Source organism: Lampetra planeri, chromosome 3, assembly GCF_965212315.1.
Source record: "Lampetra planeri chromosome 3, kcLamPlan1.2.h2, whole genome shotgun sequence".
NCBI classification, from domain to species: Eukaryota; Metazoa; Chordata; class Hyperoartia; order Petromyzontiformes; family Petromyzontidae; genus Lampetra; species Lampetra planeri.
The window spans coordinates 28,791,368-28,813,277 of record NC_136109.1 but is presented as its reverse complement, the minus strand read 5'-3'; the positions used below and the strand labels follow the sequence as shown (position 1 = coordinate 28,813,277).

The 21,910-nt window shown below is 55.1% G+C and overlaps 1 protein-coding gene across 1 annotated transcript; it reads left to right on the top strand.

Moving 5' to 3' along the window:
• Positions 1-323: 323 nt before the first annotated feature.
• Positions 324-4,813, top strand: LOC144734854 (multiple epidermal growth factor-like domains protein 10). The gene is made up of 6 exons (XM_078617274.1): positions 324-475; positions 545-669; positions 2,126-2,247; positions 2,533-2,656; positions 2,845-2,892; positions 4,491-4,813. Exons 1-6 carry the CDS (start codon positions 324-326, stop codon positions 4,811-4,813), a joined length of 894 nt encoding a protein of 297 aa, XP_078473400.1.
• The last annotated feature ends 17,097 nt before the right edge of the window (positions 4,814-21,910 follow it).

The window sequence follows — 21,910 nt, the reverse complement described above, 5'->3', positions numbered from 1 at the left end:
ATGAGGTGATTAACAATCATCACCATTATCAAAATTACCATCATGATCATCATCATCATCATCACCCCACCAGTGTCAATGAAATGATCATCATCATTACTTCCTGGGCACCCAACAATGGTCGTCGTGCGGAGAGACTGGTCCCCGCCATAGGAATGTGGAATTCCCACCATTGGCTAAGCACCAGTGATAATGTTCATGCAACACTTAACCTCGACTTTGACTGATTGTAATCACTTTAATCATTGTCTTCTCTCTCTCCACGTGCGCGCGTGTGTGTGTCTCTCCTCGACTCCCCTTGGGGGTGGTGCGCTTCAGGGGGAATGGGGATGGGAGTGGAGGGATTTGGTGCCCTCGTTCCTCTCGTGCCCGTGGGACTTCCGCCCTCCCCGGCCTTGGCCCCATCGGCCGGGGCGGGCGGGCCGCCCGAGGAGGCAGCGGGCGGGGAGTCGCTGGGCGCGGTGGTCGGGGTGGTGTTGGTGCTTCTGCTGCTGCTCTTGCTGCTACTGGCGCTGCTGCTGCTCGCGGTGTTCTACCGGCGGAGGCGGCGGCGGCTGCGCGGCCTCGCCCGCGGTGGGCGGCGCGAACCGGGAGCCGGGGCGGCGGCGGCCGCGGCCTCGTTCAGCGCCGGCGCGGCGCGGTCCGTGGCGTCGGAGTGCGCGCACGCAGGCACGTGCACACGCGCGCAGAGAACGAGAGAGACGCACACACGCACGTACACGCGCGCGCAGAGAACGAGAGAGACGCACACACGCACGTGCATGCGCGCGCGCACAGAGATACAGACAGATATATGTGGGCAGAGATACGAATGCGTGCACGCGCAGCGAGAGAGGAAAGAATACACGAAATGTGCACGCGCAGGGAGATACGCAGAGACACGTGCACGCGCGCCGAGACACGTGCACGCGCGCCGAGGCACGTGCACGCGCGCCGAGGCACGTGCACGCGCGCCGAGACACGTGCACGCGCGGAGAGACACGTGCACGCGCGGAGAGACACGTGAACGCGCGGAGAGACACGTGCATGCGCGGACACAGGGAGAGAGGGAGAGATACAGGCGCGCACAGGCAGTGCATTCATGGGTGGATCTTTACGCGCATGCACAAACGCACGTACGTACGTGCTAATGAGCACGTTTGTGGCTAACACACGCAGTTCGATGGCACGTACCGTGAGCTGGGACGATCAATGTCAACCGATGCACGGTGACTCCTCTAACCGCACGCGCCCGAGTGGTGAAATCGATTTTAGTTTTTTTGCCGCGGACGCTGTCGCGTTCACGCCAAGCCGGAGAGCTCCCTCTCGTGGTAGAGTTTTTAATATCCGGACGACGTGATGCTGTTGTCGTTGCGTTGGCAGCGGTGCAACAGGCACAGATAACAAAATAACAAACAAAACTCAACGCATTCGTCAATAACAGAAAATAAGTACATAATAGGCGACGTTTCTGGATTTGGACCTTCACTTGGGTGCCACTCAATATGCACACGGTTAAGGGAAGTCTCAGTTTATTGGGAAGACACCCTCCCCTCGATCTCATTATCCTCTCTGGGGGCTCAATATCCACCCCTCCTCTTCTCTCTCTCTCTGCGTCTCTGCATCTTCTACGACTTTGTGTTTATGTGACTTTTTTTCGCACCGTACGTAACCAACTGTTTTAATCGGAGGTGAGTGGCGCTCTACTCCTCACCTACTCACCTACTCACTCACTCACCCACTCACTCACCTACTCACCTAACCACCCACTCACCTCCTCACTCGCCTACTAACTCATGAACCAACCCCTCCCTCCTCTTCTTCTTAACGTCTATGCCTCCACGACCACGACTCTACGTGCATTCACCGTAACGTATGTCTCAACTCCTTTGAGCACCCGGTAAATTCCAAGGGATTATTTTAAAAACCGACGGGACCTTCAGTTTAACGGGCAACTGAATATAGCCGGGAGACGTGTGACAATGATCATTAATAAAACACTTGAATGTTGAGTGGCGCCCGAACTCTGCACGGCGCATAGAGAGTGGTTGGCCGATATGAGTGCGCCTGCACCCGTGAATAACCCGTGTTGTTGTTGCTGTTTGTTGTTGTTTGTTGTTGTTTGTTGTTGTTTGTGCTGAGACAGAACACCCGGTGCAGTGCGGCTGCCACAGCCTGTACGTGAACCCAGGCTACCAGACCCTGAGCCAGGGCCACAGTGCGCAGGGCATCGCCAACAACAACTTGGAGCTGCGCTGCACAGGCAGGGTGCGGCGAGCACTGCACTGCCACCCCGGTCACCCGAGTTCGATTCCCGCTCACGGCCAATACAAGTGGGAGATGGGGTTTTTTTACCGCGTCCTGGGTCTCCTCTAGGTCGACTCGGTCTCAAATGAGTGCCTGGTGCAATGTGTGTTAAACGCCGCGGCTGGGCGTGGTGTTGGCCACCCACGCCCTCGGGCGCCGTTGTGGCCTTCATAAGTACGACTCGCCAACAGCACTTGCACTGACAGTTTGAGGCCACAAGGGGGGATCTTTGTCTTTGTGTACCAGCCCAACAATGCCCGCGTCCCCGCGATGAAGAACCTGGAGCGGGAGAAGCTGGCAGCGCGCTGCGCGGAGGGCAGTGCCACTCTGCCCGTGCTCTGGAAGAGATCCACCAACCCCTACCAGCTGGGTACGTGAGAGGATCGTGGGAGACGGCGACAGCTTTGGGAGGGGTGGGGGGGGGCAGGCCTTCTTCCATCAGTGGGTTGATTATGGCTGAATATGATGATGGGAGGGAGTTCCAAATTGGAGCAGGCGAGGAGAAGCGCTGTGTGTCCCTGGGTTCAGTGGCCGACCGCCTGTCCCGTGCCTCCGCAGGCGCCAGTGGCGTGGAGAGAGCCTATAACACCTGCAAGTCGCACAAAGGTACGCGGCTACCCCCCTCCCCTCCCTTCTCACCCCCACCCCCTCCACAACTGCATTGCCGCCCTTCACTCGCAAGCCGCGGGTTTAAACCCGGGCACAGCGAGAGAGACGTTTTGACTTTTTAAACAACTTTTATTGCCGCAGCAGCAACAGCACTGGAGGCGATTCCGATATGAAATACACAAAGTCACCAGCAAACAAATGAAAACAAACGCTACGAATCCACGCGCTGTGGCGCTAAATGCAGCGCGCACAACACGAAATAAAAGTCATGTGGTGGTGGTGGTCATCGCGCATGCCACGGTGACGAGCGAGCGCTTCAGAAGGTGAACACGAGGGTGCCGTCCACACTGGTACAGAGAGGGGCTTTTCCGGCTCCCCAGCGTTCGAAGAAGACGTGCACATCACCGACATGTGTGTGGTATGCGTGCTCCAGCCAGGGCCGCGCCTTAAGCAGGCCCCTGAACACTGGAAGCACAGAGCAGCCGTCAATGTTACCTTCCAGCATCTTTTACCTCGTTCTGTACACCGCCAACTTCGCCTGAGCACAGGCGAAGTTGGCGAGGCACGGCTCCTCATGCGAGGCGGGCATGCTCCGTGCTGCTGCTGCTGTCATGCTGGAAGTGGTACACGAGCACAGGTAGCAAATACATTGACAACAACAACTCAACACATTCGTCAAAAAGACCGTGTGGCATTACGATTCATATATCTGCGACGTTTCGGGCAATGGCCCTTCTTCGTATCACATGAACATAAGAATCGATACATTATTATAAACATATAGTGTTGAATTTAGATTTAAAGCTTTCGTGACTGCAGGGATTCATCTTCTTGGTTCTTTCGGTAAAGTCAAGCAGCCATGACCTCGCCAACTTCACAGGTCTGTCGGAAAGACAGCGTCTGAATCAGACGCTGTCTTTCCGACAGACCTGTTCTTCACCTGAGGACGGCTGCTTGCGTTGTGGCCGAAACGTCGTGAGAATTGTATTTTTTTATGGTTTATTATTTTATTATTTCCCTTCTACGTGACTTTACCGAAAGAACCAAGAAGACATATAGTGTTGGTTCCGTTTGTACCGTGTGGCACAATTGTGTCCTGTTTGACTCATCTCGTTCGTTATATTAGTCTGCAGTTAACGTTCGGTTATGGTTATCATTAGCAGCAGTAGCCGTGCTCTATCCACTGCTGGATGAATGCCTCCCCACGTCGCCATCGCTCGTGGCCCTGCGGCACAGGTCCCGTGCGCCTCCCGCCTGTTGTGGAAATCGACCATGGGCGGAGTGGTGGCGCAGTGGTTGGCGCACGGCGCTACGAACGCGCCGACCTCAGTTGGAGATTTCCATCGGCGGCCGCGGCTGACATCAGTGGCAACTGATATGTGACCCGTTCCTGCGTTGACCGGCGTGGCAAAGTATGGTCAAGCCGCGTGACCATCGTGACACGGGGCGACCTTCATCCCAGCGGTGGATTGGCCAAAGTGCTGCAAATTTAAAAATGTTACAAAACGGCGCGCGTCGCGCCGGGCACCAGCTCGTACATTCACCCAGCGGCACTGTCTCTCTCAACCCGTGCCTCCTCGAATGCATCTGTGCAGAGTACAGCAAGGGCAGCAGGGGCAGCTCTGGCTCGGTGGGCAGCGAGAGCCCCTACGCCACGATCCGGGAGACCCCCGCGCTCCCCGCTTCTCCCGCGCCCGCGAGGTCGCCCCCCCCGCCGGCTGGGGGGGGGCCCGTGTCGCCCCCCCGGGGCTCCGAGGCGGCCGGCTACGTGGAGATGAAGGCGCCGGGGGGGCCGGGAGGGCCGGGGGGGCCGCGGGAGTCGACGTACGCGGAGATCGTCTGCTCGCCGGCGCACGGCCTCGCCGGCCACGCCGCCACCGGCAGCACCAGGAACGTCTACGAGATGGGTGAGGGGTGAGCGGTGGTGCAGCGGTCAGCGCTACGCTGCGCTGTGAACCCAACGACCCGGGCTCGATTCCCGTTCACGGCCAATACCAGTGACAATTATCTGAACCGGTTCTGGGCCTCCCTTAGGTCGACTCAGCCTTAAATGAGTACCTGGTACGGTGTGTACACATCGCCACTGGGGAGACAAAGGCGGTCGGGCGTGGTGCTGGCCACCCACCCCCTCGTGTACCGTTGCGGCCTTCATAGGTGCTCGCTAACAGCACTTGCCCCTACAGTCTGTTAAGGCTATACCGGGGATCTTTTGTGGTATGTGTGTGTGTGTGGACAGGAGGTGTGTTGAACTTATTTCGCGCCGTACGTCGCCAACCCGTGCTAATCTAAGGTGCGGGGGAAGGACAACAAACTGAACACAAACATCGGTGCTAGAGAAATGAGTGTTACGTCTAGATGATGATTTGAAAGTGCACAGCTCCAGTGGCATTCGTATGTCGGAAGGAAGAGCGTTCCAGACGGCCGTAGAAGCGGTGACCGCCGTTTTTGTTCGATGGCTGAGCAGCTAAAAGCCGCTGCTGCTGCTGCTGCTGCGAGGGTGGCGAGAGTCCACGTGATGATGTTTCGTGCCCCTTGACGAGATCAGCAAGGCATTGTGGCTCATTTGCGGCAAGCACTGCGCGGGTGTGATGAGTGTGCGGGTGGCGGGGAGACAGCAGGGGCCGAGCCGCGGCGGCTGCGGTGGCTACGCTGCTGCACGTGGCTGCCTGCAATCCGCCCACTGTGCAGGAGGCAGCAGCGGCGAGGGTTGGTGGATCACCACCCGGATGGGAGATGAAGACCCCTTGCCGTGGGTGGGCGTAGAGGAGGTGCCATGCCCTGGCTGGCCAGGAGAAGGCAGTACAGCAACGATACTCATCGCCACAGAGGGTTGCCCCATTTCACGCGTGGGGATTCTCCAAGTGTTTCGGCCTCATTAATCACCGTTGCTTTGCTGAATAATAAAATAAATAATTGTGTTTATTGTAATAAATAAGAGTGGGGAGTGCTCGCTGGAGAGAGATGCATGTTGGGGAGTGCGTAGAAGAGAGGAGAGTTGTGGATGAGAAGGGCAGTGGCAACGTAGCTATCGAGTGTACAGGCGGTGCAACTGCACAGCCCCCCCCCCCCCCCCATCATGCGAACCGCGCCGTCGCTGCGTCTCTCCTCCGCAGAACCCACGGTGAGCGTGGTGCACGGCGGCGGCGGCGGTGCGGGCGGCACAAGCGCGCCGGCACAGCTGCACCACCGCCGCCACCACCACCAACACCACCAGCAGCAGCAGCAGCACCACCGCCACGCTCAGTTGCTACGGCGTCAGCAGCAGCAGCAGCAGCAGATGGAGCACGGCTTGTACGACCTCCCCAAGAACAGCCACATACCCGGCCACTACGACCTGCTGCCCGTCCACGCGCACCCACAGACGGCCGCCCTTGACAAGGAGCCTCGCCTCACCTCCTCCATCACCTCCTCCTCCTCGGCGGCGGCGGCGGCGTCGCAGCGTCATCACACTCAACAGCTGGAGGTGACGGCCGTTTGATTCTCTCGCTCGCTCTGCGGTAGAGGTCGCTCATGCTCTGCTGTCTCTCCCCACCTCCCCCCCCCCCCCCCCCCGTGTATTCTGGGATTACATCCCCAAACCCACTCCGTGCCCCCCCCCAACCCACCCCCTCCATCTCTCCCCCCCCCCCCCTCCACGAGAAAGAATAATCACTGTGTGGTATCGGCCGATAAATCAGAGCCAGAACGAGCCAAGCAAATTGGTCGACAATGTTCACGACGAGGCTCCAGACCTGACTCTTCGCCTCTTCTCTAAGCTGTCGGCAGAGTCAGTGGGCGCCTCCGTGAGCCCCCCCCCCCCCCGCCTTCACTGTGGTGAGACGAGGCACCTTGAGACGCGGTTGTGCTGAACGGACGCCCCTGGCAAACAGGCGAGGGCACAGCGCGCGACAGTAACCCTGCGACGCACGCGTGTAACTCCCTTGCCACCTGTCGGATTTTGCTGCCGTGAATTTGCAGGGGCAGTTTTAAGTTGCCGCTGTTTATCGGTGCCGTGGGCTGCCTCCTCATCCCGTCCATCCCTCACGCAGTGAGGAGGAGGAAGACGAAGAGGGAGGATGATAAGGAAGAGGGGCAGAACAATTCGAAGGAGGGGGAGAATTGGGGGAGGAGAGTGCGACGCTCTCCGTTCAGCACCAGCTGCCTTCCTCAACTCACAGAACAACAACGACACCAACAACAACAACGACACCAACAACAACAGCGACACCACCACCGCGCAACAACCGTGGCGTGCACGCGGGGAGCCGCGTGAACATTCTCTCCGCTGGCGTCGGTGGGAAGCGGCGAAGCCAACGCAATCGACCGATCGACGAAACTCTCCCCTTTCTCTCCTCTGCCCTCTCTCTCTCTCCCATGAGTCGTCCGCGCCTCGGCGGTTGACCACGGAGGGGATGGGCGAGGGTGGCAGTGGTTCGCGCGCTCGGCCGTGGTGGCGGGCGAGTGGTTGGGCAGTTACTGAAGCCACCGCATCCTCATCGTCGTCATCATCCTCGTCATCATCATCCTCATCGTCATCATCGTCACCGTCGTCATTGTCGTCCCCGTCGTCACCGAGACAGCCACGAGACGTGGCCACGACTGCTCGACCACGAGTTGTATGATTACTTCGAAGGACGATCGGTTCCACCGCCGAAACGGGGTGGTGGCGTTATTCGGCAAAAATGGGGGTGGAGCGGGGGGGGTTGGTGGATCTCGCAGAGACGGAGACTCGCCCGCACGTATCGGGCCGATGCGGTGGTGCCTGCACGGGGGAGACGGTACAGCAAGTAGGTTGCTCGAAGGCTTGCAGTTGCGGAACTCTGAGCGGCCTCTTTCTTTCGTACGGAAGATTTTTTTATTTTCCGAGCGCCTGCCCACGACTCGCGAATGAACACTCGCTGATGAATCGTCCACTACACCTTGGGCAGAACCCCCTCCTCCTCCTGCACGAGAAATGTCGAGGACTCTTTGAGTGCTGAGTCGAACATTCTGTTTGCTATCACGTGCCGGTCAGGGCTGGGGCAGCACACGTCGTGGCTTCGATGACTCGGTGGCCGGTGGGCGAGACGAGCCACTCGGTGCAAGTCCAGGGGAGGGACAGCGACCCAAGAGGGGACGTCCAAAGCGGAGACGGAGCGGTGGCGATGAACTCGGCTCGCGCGTTGCGTGCGCCGAGCGGAATCGTTGCCTCGTGGTGACCGTGGAGGATGGCGGGTGACTTGGAGAGGCCTTCATGCAGCAGTGGATAGACCTTGGCTGACGGTGGTGATGATGACGACGACGGTGATGTCGGTGACCGTCCGGCGTGGCGTGTTGCGGGACATTCGCGTGCGGCCGCACGGAACCCAGACGAGCGACACCTGCGGGGTGATCGGTTCGAACCCGAGCACAGGTCCCATGCCCTCCGAAGTGTGGGCAAGTGTTGGACCCCGTGGTTAGCGGGGAGACGCGGGGCCGCGGTGGCGGTGCTGGGCGCGGCGTCTCTCCCTGAGGCAGATGTCGCGGTCGCGTCTCTGTTCTGTCTCCTTGAGCTAAAGGAAGTCAGTGCGGACAAATGAAACTCCTGTTCGTGTCCGTGTGGTTCTGTTCCGAGTGGTGTGCTGTAGCGATGGGCACGATGCAGAAAGTCGAAGCGAGTTCCGGCTCAGATCATCTCCTGCTCGCAGCCCTGCAGAGCCGGTGGTGGAAACTCCACATTCATATGGCGGAGAACAATCGTACAACCACTGTTTAACTTCCGAACCACGTGACCGATGCTGACTCGCAAGTAATAATAATAATCTATATACATAAAAGGGAAATTTGTGAATATGTGTGTCTGTTCGAAATGTTTAGCATACTTCCCGACATGCAACAAACTTGAAATTTGCATGTGGGTAGCTTCCAGACTGTACACAATGAAAAAAGTATAAAAATAGACTTTTCTACTTTTTTTTGGGGGGGGGGGGGGGCGCAATAATGCATATATTTTGCACGGCAAGTGAGAGGTGACGTCACATCTGTGATGTCACCCGCATGCGGAAGCGTCACGCAGTGTGCCTGCTGACGTCACGCACCCCCCCCCCCCAAACCCTCCGCGTAGCCCGTGTATCCCGCACGAATGCGCGGCGTAGCCGTCTCGATTTCCTAAGTCAACGCGACTGTTTTCAGCTCGCTCTTCAATTTTAAGCAGAAGATTCATCTGTTTGTGTGAAGCAGCAGAAACTCTCGAACGCTGAGCTCTGACGTCATGAAATTTGCACAGCTGACGCTGTCTAGGATTTCTAAGGGTACGCGACTATTTTCAGCTCGCCACGTCATTCCCTTACCGAGTTGCCTACATCGACCTTGCGTATAAGTGGGTTAAGGTTTAATTTCTTTCAGTGAAAAACATCCCATTTTGTTAATTTGATTTGATTCGAATTTTTTCCTTCTTGCAAGCATCAATTTTTTGTCAGGGTTTTCCAGTGAAATATGAGGTAATATGAAATGAATTCAAGACAATAATCCAAGTCCCGGGCGAAGCCGGGTAGTAAAGCTAGTTATCTATATTTTTTCTAAATGTATGTTGAATCCATAATAGAGGTTTTTTGGGTTAGATCGCATTAATATATAAATGCGTCGTTAAGTCCGCCACCACCCGACACAGCCACAACTAGTGAGGGTTGTCACCTAAACAGAACGTGGCCAATTCGTCACGAGTACAGCACTAACCGGTTGTGTGTTGGAGAGCCAAGCCGCACCATTTACAATCTGAGTACGACGTTTCGCCAGTAATTATAACTGGCTTCATCAGGCGACAGCCAGATTTGTGGAGAAGTCCACCTGTTTCGTTGGTCGCGAAAGCCTACGAGTTGAACGCAGTAAGATCAAGTGACCCCATCAGCCACTAGAGGCCACTAAATTCACCACAATGTGTAAAATAAATACTTCATTCTTGAATCGAATCGCGCCCCTTAATCGTGACAATCCACACAGTCGCGAGGGGTTACGATCTCTTCGCCGCTGTTGACAACGCGAGGCGGTTGTGTGTCTGTGGCACGCGCTCCGCTATGACCCCATCCACCTGGGTTCGAGTCCCATCCACGGTGGACATCAGCAGCGCGTGAGATCTCAACCAGTCCTAGGCCTCTCCGCTAGGCCGACCGCGCGCTTTCAGATGCGTTTCTGCGGCCGTCTGGAACGCTCTTCCTTCCGATATCAGGAAGCGACTTGGAGCGATGCACCTTTAAATCATCTCGATTGAAAACTCATTTCTTTAAAACAGATCTTAGTGTTTAGTGTGTTGTCCCTCCCCCGCACCTCCGATTAGCACGGTCGGCTACGTACGGTGCGAAAGAAGTTCAACGTACATGCGTACGATCTAGTTGAAAAAAATTCTGCGTGTTCACATCAGCGCTGGGAAGACCAAGGATACGCGGAGATCCCAAGATAGGACACCAGAGGGCACCATCACCACGCTCCGGCACCGGCGGATTGTGAACTGGGATCCCACACGCACCACCTTCGTCACCGTCACACGATTCGGTTCTGCTGTTGTTGTTGCGTTGGCAGTGGTGCACAATAACGTCGAACAACACCGACTCAGCGCATTCGTCAACAACTCTGTGGCCTTAAAAGGAAACAAATATATATTTGGTGGCGTTTCAGGCAATGTCCTTCATTGCGCTATCAAAAAGAGCCATTCCCTGAAACGTCACCTATTATATGGCCCACCCATTGTGTTCTATCAAGAAGGACAATCGCCAGAAACGTCATCCATTATATGCATTTGTTTTCCCCTTTGAAGGCCACAGTCATATTGACGAACCGTGTTGAGTTTGTTTCATCACCATCACTGCCCTATGACAGAACAGCGGCGGAGCGGCGGCACAGTGGTTAGCTCACTGCGCGATGAACCCGGTGACCCGAGCCCGATGAGCTTCACCCAGGTAAGTGGAGCGTGGGCAGGACACCTCGCTGTGCCGGACGACGGCGTGGGGGGAGGGGGGAGGGGGGAGGGGGGCGGGGGAAGGGTTGAGAATCACCACGGGAGGGAACGCGCACAAGAAAGGGCGACCGCCCGCGGAGATGGAGCGATTACAAAAAAAATCCCAGCGTGCTCCACCTGGAGCCACGAATCGCCAATGATCTCACTGCACAGGTGACCACCTCCACACGAACTGGGGGACCGGCTACCTGCTCGGACCTCCCACACTGAGCACGCGCGCTGGATCAACTGTGGACCACGTTGAACCACGCTTGGGACCACGTGTGCGACCAACACAGAACTGGCCACTTGACCCTATCCCTGATCCTATAAGAACTGTAGCCCTATAGCTCTAAGCCTAAAACTAGTGGGAGCCACAATGACTCACGTTCTATCAACTGTAGATCCACACGTGGTGCCACAAGTGAGATCAACAGAGGTGGCAGCAACTTGGCCATAACCCTGACCCTAACCCCATCCCAACTCTGACCCTATAAGCTGCGGGGATTCGCCGCTCGTGCGGACTAAATCCCTTTCCCCGCGGCGGCGTTTGACCCTCGGGGGCCCCACCGTGACCCCGGTGTCGAACTCAGCTCCCAGGAATAGAGACAGCTGCGGGCGGGATTTGGCCCTGATCAATAGCGAGGGATTGAGGGCGCTCAAAGGCTTAGAGAGGAACGCAGTCATTCAATGTGTCAGTGTTTGTTGTGTGTATTGGTCTGTGTGGTGGGGAGCGGTGGTGCTGCGGTTAGCGCGCTGCTCTACGAGCCTGGCCACCCGAATTGACATTCCCGCACACGGGTAACACCAGTTTCGATTATATTATCTCCTAGCTCGACTCAGCCTCAAACAAGTACCTGGTGCGGTGTATAAACATCGTCACTGGGGAGACAAAAGCGGTCGAGCGTGGTGTTGGCCTTGCGTACCGTGCCGGCCTTCATAGGTGATACTCGCTAACAGCACTTGCCTAAACAGTTTGTTAAGGCTATGCAGGGGGTCTTTGTCTTTGTGGAGAGCGGTGGTGCAGCGCTTGACGCGCTGCGAACCCGGCGACCCGAGTTTGATTTCCGCTCAGGGCCAAACATCAGTGACGATTATTTGAAGCGGTCGTTAGTTAATTGGCCGATTAGTGGTGGTGGGAGCGCCTCAATGGGGTCTCATCTGGCAATACGCGACAGCTGCCTGCCCGCCCACCTGTCAACCTGCTTGCCTGCGTACTCATAAATAAATAACTCAATACATTCGTCAATAGCACCGTGGCCTAAAGAGTAAACGCAATCAACAATAGGTGACGCTACCAGTCATGGCACAGAAGTTAATGCTCAATGAATAAGGGTCATTGCCCGAAACGTTATTTATGTTTGTGCACCACTGCCAATGTGGTTGTCCCGTGGCACCTACAAAGAGAAGACCTCAGAACGGCGCAGGCGAGTGAGGTCGATGTCAATGAAGGTGCTGGTCGAGGTGGTTGTTTTGGTGAAGACGATGATGATGGTGCTGGTTGTAGTGGTTGTTAATGATGATGGTGATGATGGTGAGGAGTATGATGTTGATGTTGTGAACGATGATGATGGTGGTAGTGGTTGTTATTAATGATGGTGATGATGGTGAGTTTGACAATGTCGTGAACGATGATGATGGCAAGGATTATGATGGTGATGTTGTGAACGATGATGATGGTGCTGGTGATAGTGATTGTTAATGATGATGGTGATGATGGTGGGGATTATGATGGTGATGTTGTGAACGATGATGATGGTAGTGGTTGTGAATGATGATGATGGTGAGTTTGACAATGTCGTGAACGATGATGATGGTGGCTGTTGACTATTTTTTATTCCTAGTTAAAATAGTTTATTACTATTCCGTTTGTTTACCCAGGAAGGTCACACTCGGTCTCAAGACTCTTCTTCAGGAGGGTGCTGCCACGTGCTCGCGGCAGGGGGCCGATGTTGATGCTGTGCGTGATCCCAGCTGAGTACATTTGCAGGCAATTTCTCAACAATGGGATGTTTTTTGGCCAATACCAGTTTTAAAAAAAACAATGTTCTAAACTATCGCTTGAAACCGGAGAACCCGGAGGAAACTCATGGGGAGGAAGGCTGGGAGGGAACCATACAGACTCCACGCAGGGAGACGCCCGAGTCGGGCATCAAACCCAGGCCCTTCTTGCTGTGTGGCACGAGTTGTTACCACTGCGCCATGCTGCTTGCTGCTGCTGATAACGATGATGATGATGATGATGCGTGTGTGTGTTGCTGATGATGATGATGTTGCGTGTGTGTGTTGCTGCTGCTGCTGATAACGATGATGATGATGCGTGTGTGTGTTGCTGCTGATGATGATGATGCGTGTGTGTGTTGCTGCTGATGATGATGATGCGTGTGTGTGTTGCTGCTGCTGATAACGATGATGATGATGCGTGTGTGTGTTGCTGCTGATGATGATGATGCGTGTGTGTGTGTGTTGCTGCTGATGATGATGATGCGTGTGTGTGTGTTGTTGCTGATGATGATGATGATGCGTGTGTGTGTGTTGTTGCTGCTGCTGATGATGATGCGTGTGTGTGTGTTGTTGCTGCTGATAATGAAGATGCTTGTGTGTGTTGTTGCTGCTGATGATGATGCTTGTGTGTGTTGTTGCTGCTGATAATGATGATGCGTGTGTGTGTTGTTGCTGCTGCTGATGACAATGATGATGATGCGTGTGTGTGTTGCTGCTGCTGATAATGAAGATGATGCGTGTGTGTGTTGCTGCTGATGATGATGATGCGTGTGTGTTGTTGCTGCTGATGCTGATGCGTGTGTGTTGTTGCTGCTGCTGCTGATGATGATGATGTGTGTGTGTGTTGTTGCTGCTGCTGCTGATCATGATGATGATGCGTGTGTGTGTGTATTTGTTGCTGCTGCTGATGATGATGCGTGTGTGTGTTGCTGCTGCTGATGATGATGCGTGTGTGTGTGTTGCTGCTGCTGCATCTGTGGCCGCGTCACTCAATGATTCTCATCTCCGATGCACGCGTCTGCTGAGGGGCGGGGCACTGGGGAGGGGGGGGGGCAGAGGAGTGGGGGAGGGGGTAGGGAACAGAGGGGGCATCGCTAATGGCTTTAGGGGGCATGGGGAGCGAGGGGGACGCGGGTGGGGGGGAGAGGGGCACGCCGTGTTGCCTCCTTCTTCTTCAGAAGACAGGAGGGGCAGACTGCGCCGGTCTCTAGGGGGGACAGAAGGGAGGGGGAGGCGGGGATGGGAGCAGGAGGGAGGAAGGGAGGGGAGGGACATGCAGAGTCTACGGACCTCCTCCTCCTCCTCTGTGCCGCGCTCGTCAATATTTTGACTCGTGCCGTTTGACGCTGGATCCTGGAGTGGGGGGTGGTGGGGGGGGGGGCGGTTTTTTTTCTTTTCACGAGCAACTGGAGCCGATCAAGAATTGCAGGAAGGGGCGGGGGGAGGGGGGGTCAGAGGGGGTGGGGGCGGTGCGTGTAGGCTGCCGAGTGGTTAATAATGGACCTTGATTTATTCATCCATTTTCGACCTTAGCCCATCGTCTCGTAGCGAGACGGGACGATCGCCGTGGTCGAGACTAACGACGGAGTGGCGACCATGGCAGGGAGAGGCAGGGAGGGAGAGGCAGGGAGGGGGGCAGGGAGGGAGGGCAAACGCCCGACAGCAGGGGGAACATAGACATGGAGTAGGGAGAGAGGGGGTAGAGAGAGAGAGGGGGTAGAGAGAGGGGGTAGAGAGAGAGGGAAGGGGTAAGAAGGAGGAGAGCAGAGCGTGAAGTCTTTTGTGAAATCTTTAATTTAAAAAGGGGGTGGGGGCACATAAAGCAAAGCATAAAAAAAAACGAAATGATGAACGAAGCAAAGTGCAGACTACACCGAACATCTTCTTGTTTCCTCTGATTGGTAAAAAAAAAAGAGAGTCAAGTCCATCGCGGAGACGGAACGATGGAATCAGCTCGCGTGCAAGTGTCGGATGGATCGTTACATCGCAGGAAGCCGCAGTGTGTTGATCATGGCTCACGATAATGATCACAATGGCAATCAATATTATTATTATTTAGGCAGGCAAGTGGAGCGATTGCGTACTGTCATGCTCTGATCTCTGTGTGATCCACCAACCCCACCGGCCATAGCCCAGGATGTTGTGCGAGTGGGAGCGGTTAGGTCGAGCAGGTTGGTGCAGTTCGGTTCTGGATTGGCAGCCTGCGACGGAGTGAGGCGAGGAGTTGGATGAGTGGTTCGGCTGCTGCGTCGAGTTTAATCATCCTAACATAAGTTAATGCTATCCCCAAACATGAATTAAACAAGCGACGTTCATCAGCTGATCAGCTTTGGACCAAGTTTCGATTTTCTGGGTCTCATCGGCAGAGATCAAGGGTTGTTTAAAAAACACTCTGCTAGATTTCGATTTAAAGCTTTCGTGACTGCAGGGATTCATCTTCTTGGTTCTTTCGGTAATGTCACGTAGAAGGGAAATAATAAAATAATAAAATAATAAAATAGAAGACCAGGTCAGTCGGGGAGACATACCTGGTCTTCACCTGAGGACGGCTGCTTGCGTTGTGGCCGAAACATCGTGAGAATTATTTTATTATGTTTTTTTAATTATTTTATTATTTCCCTTCTACGTGACTTTACCGAAAGAACCAAGAAGATGACACTCTGCTAGGTTTGCCAGATGCTATTGGCACGGGCCCTCCGTTACTCTGACGAGACCACCGCTCAACGCAGCAGCAGCAGCAGCACAGAGGCGTCCACACCACGCTCATTACGCGCCGCTGTCGTTTAATAGCAGCCGGCTCGTAATGGCCGTGGCGCGCACGGCTAGGAAGCCGCGTAATTGTACAGAGCCACGCTGCAAGATTAAATAAGACTTGCCATCATTCATTACCGAGGCAAAGTATTCATAATGATGATGGTGGTGGTGAGGTTGTCCTTTATTCAACCGGGGAAGCCTCCAATGGGTCTTGAGGCTTGAGGGTCCCTCTCCATTGGGATGTCTGGCCAATGCCATGCGTGTCAAGCTGTGTGTATAGGATGAGCGGAGTATTTGTATGAGTATCTGTATGTTTGTGTGTGGGTAGCGGTAAGTGCAGTGGTTAGCGCGCTGTGCTACGACCCGGGTTCGATTCCAGCTCACGACCAACGCCGGTGACGATTATCTGTATCGATCCTGGGCATCCCTTAGGTCGACTCAGCCTCAAATAAGTAACTGGTGCGATGTGTAAACACCGTCACTGGTAAAACAAAGGCGGTCGGGCGTGGTGCTGACCAACCCCCCCCCCCCCTTCGTGTGCCGTTCCGGCCTTCATAGGTGCTCGTTGCTGACAGCGGCTTGCCCCAACAGTCTGTCAAGGCTATCGGGGGCATCTTTGTCTCTGTGTGTGCAGCGTGCGAGCACGCAGGGGGTGAGGTGCTCGGGCGAGGAGAGAGCGAGAATAAATCCCCGCGTGCATCAGGCAGGGCCTAATTTACGGCGCGGAGACGCGCGCGGCCTCCAATTCACTCCGCCAGCCCATTAACTTAATTAGCGGCCCGCAGACCCAGCGGCATCGCCAGCAAGTGACGAGTCGCGGGGTTTCCTCCGGTGGTGTGGCCTCAAGGTGCACCTAGCCTGGCACGAGCGCGGTGGTGACGTCATAGTGGCGAATGACGATCGTTTACTTGAACACGTCGGATTGTGCCGACCGCTATGATTCACCTCCTCTTCTACCGCACCTCCGATTAGCACGGTTGCTAAAGAAGTTCAACTTTGATCAGAATGCGAATGTAGAATATGCGTCGTGCATCCTCCTCCACCCGACACGTGTTCACGATTCTGGCAACTCCCTGATTGATGCTGCTGCTGGTTGCTGATACCGACGGAGCGTCGGCACGTCGCCGTGAAATGCGTGTGGGTCGCTCTCCGATGTGCCGGGGGTGCTGCTGAAGCCGCAATACATCGGTGGCTTTGTTCATCGCGTGTGAACTTTATTTAATCGACTGGGTCGGGTGGAGGAGGGTGTACGACACACGTTGTACGATCTGATCCCAAAAAAGCATCACGAATGAATTAGGATGACAGCTGTAGTTGGTGTGAGTTTGTGTGAGTGGTGGTGTTGGTGGTGGTGTTGGTGGTGGCGAAAGTGATGGTTGTGATTAGCGTTGATGATGCAGTGAGTGGTGGTGTTGGTTGCGATGGTTGTGATTGGTGGTGGTGATGCTGTGAGTGGTGGTGTTGTTGGTGGTGTTTGTGGCGAAAGCGATGGTTGTGATTAGCGTTGGTGATGCAGTGAGTGGTGGTGTTGGTTGCGATGGTTGTGATTGGTGATGGTGCTGCGCACTATCGCGAGTGGTGTTGGGGTGGCACAAAGTGATGGCGCTCGTGACGTCACGTGGAGAGTGATGGTGCCGTGATGTCACGCTGAGTGTTGGCGATGGTGTCACGCGGAGTGATGGTTTGTGGGAAGCACTCGCCCTGTGTAATCTGCTAATGACCGGGCGCTGATTGGGAGAGAGAGAGCCTCGTGAATTATTGAGCGCGGAGAGGATTGATGGGCAGGGCCCGGGTGACAGGGGGCGCTGGGGGGCGGGGGGGGGGTCGATGTTTGACAGACTGTGGGGCATTGTGGGGCACGGGGGCACGGGGCATTTGGGCATTCGACCACGGCGCATTTGGGCATTCGAGACGCATCTTCTTTGAAGTCACAACCAGAGCGTGGGTCTGGAACTCGCGTCGTCAGCGGACCCGATGTGCGTGGGTTGAAAGCGACAGATGCACAAAGACAAAGCCCCCCCCCCCCCGTATAGCCTTAAGGGACTGTTGGGGCAAGTGCTGTTGTCCAGCAGCACCGATGAAAGCCGGCATGGCACACGAGGGGCTGGGTGGCCGGAATTCCGCCCGACCGCCTTTGTCTCCCCAATGGCGATGTTTATGCACCGCGCCAAATACTCATTTGTGCCTGAGTTGACCAAACGCAAACCCAGGACCGGTTCAGATAATCGTCACTGGTGTTGGCCACGAGCGGGAATCGAACTCACACGAAGCACATACACGCAGACAACACCTGTGCACAATGTTTGTGAGGATGCGGATGGCAGCTGTCTCCCTCCCTCCCTCCCATGTCTCAACATTAATATACCTCGTGAACTCTACGGACACATTGTACACACACACACACAAGACAGAGATCCCGCGTATATACTTTGAAGGTCTTTCATTCAAATGCTGTTAGCGAGCACCCGTCTTAGATGCCAATAGCCACTGACGTTGGCCGTGAGCTGGCCACGTGAAATCTGAGTTCAGTTGGCGTGGCTTTCGAGTGCGCGGGCAGTGCGACTGCATCCGGGGCCCATTGGGTCGGAAGGGCCCAATGGGGGGGGGGGGGGGGCAGGGGGCTATGGAGAGGAGGGAACAATGGACAGGGAGGCCCCAATGTCATGCCTTGTAGCTGGGCCCGTGCCAACCACGCGACTGCGCCACTGAACAAACATCATATTTTGCGATAGGGCACGATCGCAGTGATTTGCTTTTATGCCGATTGCACAATGAATGGGAAAGTGAAGCTACATCTGGCAAAGTAACAAAACATGGAGGAGGAGAATGATAATACGGGTCGAGAATAAGCACATTACGATAGATCACACACAAAAGACAAATATTTCCTTCCCCCCCGTGTAGCCTTTAACATACTGCGGGGCAAGTGCTGTTATCCGAGGGCGTGAGTGACCAGAACCACACCGGGCCGCCTTTGTCTCCCCAGTGCTTGTTGGTTTACACTCCTCACCTGGCACTCATTTAACGCTGAGTCGACGTAGGGGAGGCCCAACACCTGTTAAATAATTACCCAATCTTATTGGTCGTGAGCGGAATTGGATTCCTCGGGTCACTGGGTTCGTAGTGCAGTGCGCTAATCACACCGCACCCCTGCCACACGCACGCGCACGTGCACACTCGCGAACACTCACAACCAATACCCCGCCACTCGGTGACGGTGACGTCACCATCGCGCCCGTGCCAGGCCAGGTGCACTTTGAGGCCACGTGAAGTGTCGACGGCTCACTCGCTAACACTCACACACACTCACGCGTTCTCTCTTATCCATGCTCCACCCAGGCGCCAAGGGAGCTTCCTTCTCAGATCCGTCGCTCAGTTCAAATGGGGGCAGCAATGGGGAGACAAAGGCGGCCGGACTTGTTCCAGCCATACCACGCGCTCGTGTGTCGTGACGAACTGCACAGTCTGAATTAGCACTTGCCTACCAGTCTATGTTCGGCTATACAGCGGATCTTTGTCTTGGGACGTGCCTATGTGTACCCGTGTGGACGCAGCGATGATGTCTGTGATGCCGTGCACGTGCGAATGTTCAGTCCTTGTATCAATCCACTGCTGGATAAAGGTGCTCCCATCCCCGTGGGCGTCGCGGGGGTTATTTGGCCATACCTGGCCAGTGCGAATTGGTGAAGGCGGGGAGCATGGGACGTGGGAGCCTAGACGTGCAGTATAACAATTGATTATACTGCACTGCACTTTGCTGTCCATGCCTGTGTCCTGGGGTTGGTTACCCTGACAGCCACTGGCCAGGCTCAGACTCCTGCTTGGCTTTTTGAGATCCGACGAGACGGTGCGACTGTTGATGCCAACACAGACTCCAAATATATCCATGAAACCCCGTTAATTGAAACTCAGAAATTCATTTGCGGAATATTCGGTGGTTCGCGACTCCACTCGTAATCCACGCTGGATTTGATGAAGCCAGCCTTTGATGAAAAAAAAAACTGTTTTTAATAAACTGCGATGCCACCCACGGCCCGGCTACCGCAGATAACCCCCATTGTCTCCCACCCGTCTCCTTTACTGCACAAGACAAAAGACATCTCGCGTGGGCCGCTGGGCGCTGTCACGCGGGAGGACCCTTTTTTTCCAGCCGAGGCAAATTGATAATCGATTGAAGGCATTAACGTGGGATGGCTGGCTCGGGCTCGGCTGCCAATCACGGTGGGGGGGGGGGGTGTCAGAACTTCACTCCAAGTAGAGCCCCTGTCGGGTTAAGGGCTTTTGGGAATGGGTAATATTTAACTGTTACCTTTTAACAGGACAATGTTTTTTTTTGTTGCATCGCCCGAGAGGAAACATTAGGGTAGAGATGATATCTGTCGAGTTCCGCGTGGAGGAAATCGTTTCGGAGGTGCGGGGGTTGTGGGTGGGTGGAGGGTGGCTGTTGAGGGAGCAGCAATCATCATTAAGATCGTAATCTCACTCGTGAGCTTCACAAGTCAGATTGACATTATGTCGCCGTTGTTGATGTTGCTGAGAAGTGTTTGCAAACCCGCTGAGTTCGAACCCCGGACGCGGCTAACGTCAGCAGCAAGGGCGTGGCCAGTTAAGCGAATGTTGTGTGCGTGCGCGTACGTTGAACTTCTTTCGCACCGTACGTAGCCATCCCTGCTCATCGGAGGTGCGGGGGAAGGACATCACATGCCAGGGCCTGTGTGGTGAATAAACAAGAGCGTTCCACCAGCACCGTGGGGCTAGTTCAGTGCAGTACAGCAACTTGGTTCTCACTTATTTCACTCTCTCTTTACTCTCGCCTCTCTCTGTATCTCGTCTCCTCCCTCCCTCGCTCTCACCTAGTCTCCTTTTACTCTCTCACTCTCCCTTCACTCTCCTTTTCCCCACTCTCTCTCTCTCTCTGTCTGACCTCTCTCTTGCCCCTCTCGTTCTCTCTTCCTCCTTCTTCTTAACATCTCCCCCGCCCGCTCTCTCTTCTCTCTCCCCGCGCCCAGCTTCCCCTCCATCCCTTATTCTCAACTCTTGCTCTGTCTCTCTCTCTCTCTCCCCTCCTAACACACACGCACACACACACACAGAGGGGGATGGCGCGTGTGCTGTGGGGTTGCATTGCAAGTCGCGGTAATGGGAAACGCTCATTGATCTGCTCTAATAAGCTCAAATGAGCTGTCACAACAACAACAACGACGACAACCGCATCAACAACAACAACAACCACATCATGCACAACAACAACGACTCCGTTCCCATTACTGCGGGCATGTCCGCCCGCGTCTCCACCTCCAACCTCCACCTCTCCATCAGCGAGCTCCGATTATGTGCGGGCATTAGCCAGGGGGACGGTGCCGCCGGTGGTGCAGTGGTCAGCAAAATGCAGAGTTCGCCGGTTCGATCTCCCGGCCCGCCAGTTGATATGATGGTGCAAGTTAATTCAACCCCACCCCCCCACCGCCGCCGCACAGCTTCTGTGCAGCCAGCGAGCGATATGAATGAGTAACACCAGGATGAGTCGATGGGCAGGTCGCGTGCGGTGGGGTACAATCTCTTCCAACCCGTCTGGCCAGCGTGCAGGAGGAGGAGGCCACAATTGCCGTTCACGCTCTCAAGGTGAAGGTTCCCGTGGAGGCACCTTCCGTCAGCAGCGGCGTGAGCAGGACATTGCAGGGCTGGGGGTGGCACGTGCTCCCCCAATAATCCGATCGAATCCTTCATTTTGATCGGATCATTGGGGTTTATCAGTAATAAATCGGCATTTTGCGACCCCCACTGCCACTGTGTAGCATATTATTACGTGCCAGGGACTCTATGAGATGATAGGACAATAGTCTGAGTCAATCATTGGCAATAAGTCACGGCAAAGCGGTTATATCCAGTCCACGACTTCCCTGAAGGCATTCACCTTCAGTGAGCGCGATGGCGATCACACAACGCGGTTCGAATTCGACCCTTGATCGATGGCTGCGCCATCGCCGCACACGCGTCCAATAAAAAGCAAGAGACAAGTCCTTACTTACTAACAACTCCTTACTTACTAACAACTCCTTACTCACTAACAACTCCTTACAAACTAACAACTCCTCTATCATTTCTCATTGCTGGAGGGGTTGCCCCCCCCTACCTGAAAATCCTGGCTCCGCCATTGGGGCTCCACCTTCACCTTTGCAGCGAAAATGTTACGATAATTGACGACCCTTTGCTCATTCGCTTCTGGACGAGGGCCTCCACGAGTCGTGTTGGTCGTGGGAGTTGTTTGAAGACACTTCATCGTCATCATTGTTATCAGCAGCAGCGCCAAACAGACGATATAAATCACAG

Excerpts from the sequence above, each read along its gene's own strand:
- LOC144734854 (XM_078617274.1), top strand. The coding sequence starts at position 324 with ATGGGGATGGGAGTGGAGGGATTTGGTGCCCTCGTTCCTCTCGTGCCC. Across the intron at positions 2,248-2,532 it reads AGCTGCGCTGCACAGGCAGG|CCCAACAATGCCCGCGTCCC; the intron begins GTGCGGCGAGCA and ends TTTGTGTACCAG. Across the intron at positions 2,657-2,844 it reads CACCAACCCCTACCAGCTGG|GCGCCAGTGGCGTGGAGAGA; the intron begins GTACGTGAGAGG and ends GTGCCTCCGCAG.